Below are 4,012 nucleotides of genomic sequence, written 5' to 3' on the forward strand. Positions count from 1 at the left end.
AAAATGCGGCATGTTATCAAAGCAGTCGTAAAAATATTTCCTTCCAAAAGACTTTTTTTTTTTTTTTTTATATTAAACTCGAACAATAATTTCTGCTCAAAGTCCTTTTATAACATAAAAAGAGAATTTGATGAAAATATACTTAATTCTTAACTGTAACGTGCTACATTTTTAATAAGCGACTTTTTCAAACGTTTTCACGCCTAAAATCAACTTAAATTCCGTAATTTAAAAATTTACAATATTTACAATATTTTGTTTGTTTGGGCTTTTATTCTGTTCGTATACTAGTCCTGCAAAACACAGAATCAATACCCAGAAAGGTTTTTTAATAATAATAACATTGAGGTGGTTAAGGCAAGAGCGTGGGGTTTCAGTAGAAAAGGACAAAAACGCATTAAATTCCAAAGTTGATTAGCGGAGCACCACAAAATACGTAGTCAACAAACTGACAGGGAATGAAACATCAACACGTGTACGCGCACATATGGCTACCGACAACTGCCAGTCGAGCAGTACACTGTGTACATACGTGGCAAAGCTCCATTCGCTAGCTTTCTTCGAATAAAGGTATCTTTGAAGTTGACGAGGAGAAAGGGTGATTAATCCAATTAATTAAGAAAGAAAAAACGTGGTGAGCGAGAGAAAAGAAGAGGTTTTGGAGAGACAAAGCCGTGGGCTGGAGGCTATATAAACAGAGAGAAGCCGAACCCAGATATGCAAGAGTGAGTGTGAGGACATTAAGAAAAGAGTGACATACAGAGCGCTTTCTCTAATCTTTTTGGTGCTTTTTCTGCAAAATTGTGTTTGATAAGCTTCCTTCTTTAATCTTCTCCCCCCCCCCCATATCTCTGATTCCCCCCGCTTCTCTGAATCCCTTTCTGTCATCGTCTGTCTTTCAAGAAATTTTTTGGGGTTTGTTTTCTTGGGTTGGAACTGAAAAATATTTGTGAAAACATAAAGAGAATCAAACCCAGAAGGGTGTTTTTGAAAGCCAGGTGTTTCAGAATAGAGATCCAGGATTTTCTAGCTTTTCTTCTTCTCAACTAAGAGGGTTTGTTTTTCTGTCCCTCGGGGTTGGTTTTATTAAGGTCACTTTATCTTTCTTTCTTTTATCTGGGTATTTCTTGCTTTTCTGTAGAATAATTACCTGTTCTTTGGTTTTGGTAAGAAACAGGCTGATTTTAAAAGGAACTGAACTCCTTTTTTTTTTATTTCCCTTACAAATTTTAAGTATTTTGATCTTTTTTGCTTGTGTTTTCTTGAGAAGAGATGGCAGCAGCTATAGATATTTACAATAGCAGCTTAACATCAATTTTCTCGGATCCTTCAGGAGAAGAAGAGTTAATGAATGCACTACAACCCTTTATGAAAAGTGATTCGCTAACCTCGTCTTCTTTTTTTTCTCCACCTTCTCCCTCTCCTTCTTCTTCTTCTTCTTTTACATCTTACCCTTCTTGCTCTTACTCTACAATCTCTCCCTCTCAGCCCAACTCGTACCCTGAATTTTGCTCCCCATCGAGCACCCACATGTTTTCTCATGGGTTCTCGAGCCATAACCAAATGGGTCTTGAGCAAGCAGGGTCGATAGGGCTCCATCACCTCACCCCCTCTCAAATTCTTCAAATCCAAGCCGAAATTCTACTCCGACAGCAACAGCAACAGCAACAGCAGCAAATCGCTGCCATGGCTTCAGCTTCACTCCAAAACCAGAGGCTAAGCCAATGGCAGCACCAAAACCAGCGCGCCCTCGACTTCCTGAGCCCCAAAGCCATTCCAATGAAACATGTAGGCACTCCTCCAAAGCCCACAAAGCTCTACCGAGGAGTGAGACAGAGACATTGGGGCAAATGGGTTGCTGAGATCAGACTCCCCAAGAACCGAACCCGCCTCTGGCTCGGCACTTTCGATACCGCCGAAGAAGCAGCTTTGGCTTACGATAAGGCAGCCTATAAGCTCAGGGGAGATTTTGCCAGGCTCAATTTCCCTCATCTCAAGCATCAAGGAGCTCATATCTCAGGCGAATTCGGTGACTACAAGCCCCTCCATTCCTCAGTGGACGCGAAGCTCCAAGCAATTTGCCAGAGCTTGGCGAATTCGCAGAAACAGGGGAAAACAGAGGAGCCCTGTTTTGTTACTGATACAAAGCCATCCATTTCAGCTTCTTTGGATGCGAATTCGGTCCTTGATAATTCACCGAAAGTCGAATTGAATAGTGAAATCGGGTTTTCTGGATCGGAGGACTGTAAGGTGGAGAATTCATCGTCGTCGATGTCTCCTACATTGTCCGATGAATCATCGTCGTTGGCGGGCTCTTCTTCGCCAGAATCCGATATTACAATCTTCGATTTCTCAGATTCGCAGTGTGATGAGACTCAGAATTTTGGGTTGGAGAAGTACCCTTCAGTGGAGATTGATTGGGCAGCTATATTTAAGTCTTAGTCACTTGTTTTGGCTGGGTTCTTTGTTTCTCTTTGTAATTCTAGGTTCAGTTTGGCGTCTCCAGCAGCTACTGCAATGAAATTTTTGACAGTTGCAGAGGTGTTGGTCGTTTTAATTAGGTGTCAGTCAGTTAAAGTGTTTATGCATATTTAGGGTATTGGATTAGTGGGTCAGATGTTCATGGGTATTAGCTGTATTTTCATGCTTCTCCACCTTGGTCCTGCTGGTATTTTTTTTCCTTGCATGGCCATGGAGAAGATTAAGGTTATGTTATTGTCTTCGTTGTAATTTCCAGCCGTGTAATTAAAGTCTTGTCTTTTGACTATAATATGAAATGTACTCTCTGTATTCTGTGTAAATTGTGGCAGCCCTGTCGTTTCTGATATTACTCTTTATCATACCTATATCTATCTGTGAATCCTGTGATCTCAATTTGTCTGTACAACGTTGCACGTTGTCTTCAAAAGATTATGTGGTTATGGCGAAGAAGAAACAAAAACATATGTGGACTGCAATCAATGATTTTATTCGCTGGTCGTACAAAGCTCGTTCACTGGTCATTCAGTGCAGATATTTTAAACAGTTATGTGGACTGCAATCTATGGTTTTTGTTAAATGTTTTGAATTTTGTTTTTGATCTAGCTATAAAAGTTTTTAATGAGATATAAAATAAGAAAATTGTTGGATAACTTTTATTTTTTTTTAGAAATTTTTATATTTTTAAAGAGACAAGAACCGAAATATGCAAAGCAAATTATGATAGATACTACACTTTCATTTTATTAGGTTGACGCCATAGTGCTTATCAGTCATTGTTAAAAAAAATTAAAAAAAATTAAGGGTTAATGGATTCTACAACGTCAGTCCAATGGGATGAGGATGTAATTTTTAGCATTTCTCATTTATTTTTAAGGTTAAATGCCTTGTTAGTGTTTGGGTTTTAAAGACAATTTTTTTTTTACCTAGGTTTCATTTCGTGTCGTATATGATACCTCATTTATAGCTAAATACAGAGATGATACTTATGTCTGTTTTTCGTCCATTAAACTAACATAATTCAATGTCAAACTAATCAAAACGTGCCACGTGTCATATGCCTCATCAAAAAATAATAATAAAAAAATTAAAAATTACTTTTTTTTTTAAAAAAAAAATAGAAAATATGAAAAGAACAATTTAAATACTAAAAATTTAAAAAATTTAAAAAAATATTGAAGGCATGTGGCTCGAGCCACCTCTTTGCCAATGGGGGTGGCCAGTCACCCCCATTTTGGCCAATGTGGGTGGTTGAGCCACCCCGTGATAGGTATTAGGCTGGTCGAACCACCCTCATATAGTAATTGGGATAACTGAATCACTCCCCGGCAATAAGAAGTGGCTAGAGCCATCCATTCTGCATTTTTTTTTTTTAAAAAAAAAATAAAAGATTAAAGTTTTTGTTTTTTTTTTTTTTTTTTTTTTTTTTTAATTTTTTTTTTCTATTTTAAATCATTTTTCTATTTTGTTTTTAATTTTTTTGGTAAGGCATATGACATATGACTGGTTTTGATTGGTTTGACGTGAAATTTCG

General features: G+C 37.6%; 1 protein-coding gene across 1 annotated transcript; it reads left to right on the forward strand.

Moving 5' to 3' along the window:
- The first annotated feature begins 735 nt into the window (after nucleotides 1-735).
- On the forward strand, nucleotides 736-2,801 carry LOC133856981 (ethylene-responsive transcription factor RAP2-4-like). Its single transcript, XM_062292059.1, has one exon. The coding sequence runs from the start codon at nucleotides 1,273-1,275 to the stop codon at nucleotides 2,440-2,442; it is 1,170 nt and encodes a 389-aa protein (XP_062148043.1). The 5' UTR covers nucleotides 736-1,272; the 3' UTR covers nucleotides 2,443-2,801.
- Nucleotides 2,802-4,012: the final 1,211 nt, after the last annotated feature.

The sequence above is a fragment of the Alnus glutinosa genome, chromosome 14 (genome assembly GCF_958979055.1).
Source record: "Alnus glutinosa chromosome 14, dhAlnGlut1.1, whole genome shotgun sequence".
Lineage (NCBI taxonomy): Eukaryota > Viridiplantae > Streptophyta > Magnoliopsida > Fagales > Betulaceae > Alnus > Alnus glutinosa.

What these genes read in the sequence shown, in the direction of transcription:
- LOC133856981 (XM_062292059.1), top strand. Translation starts at nt 1,273, where the DNA reads ATGGCAGCAGCTATAGATATTTACAATAGCAGCTTAACATCAATTTTC.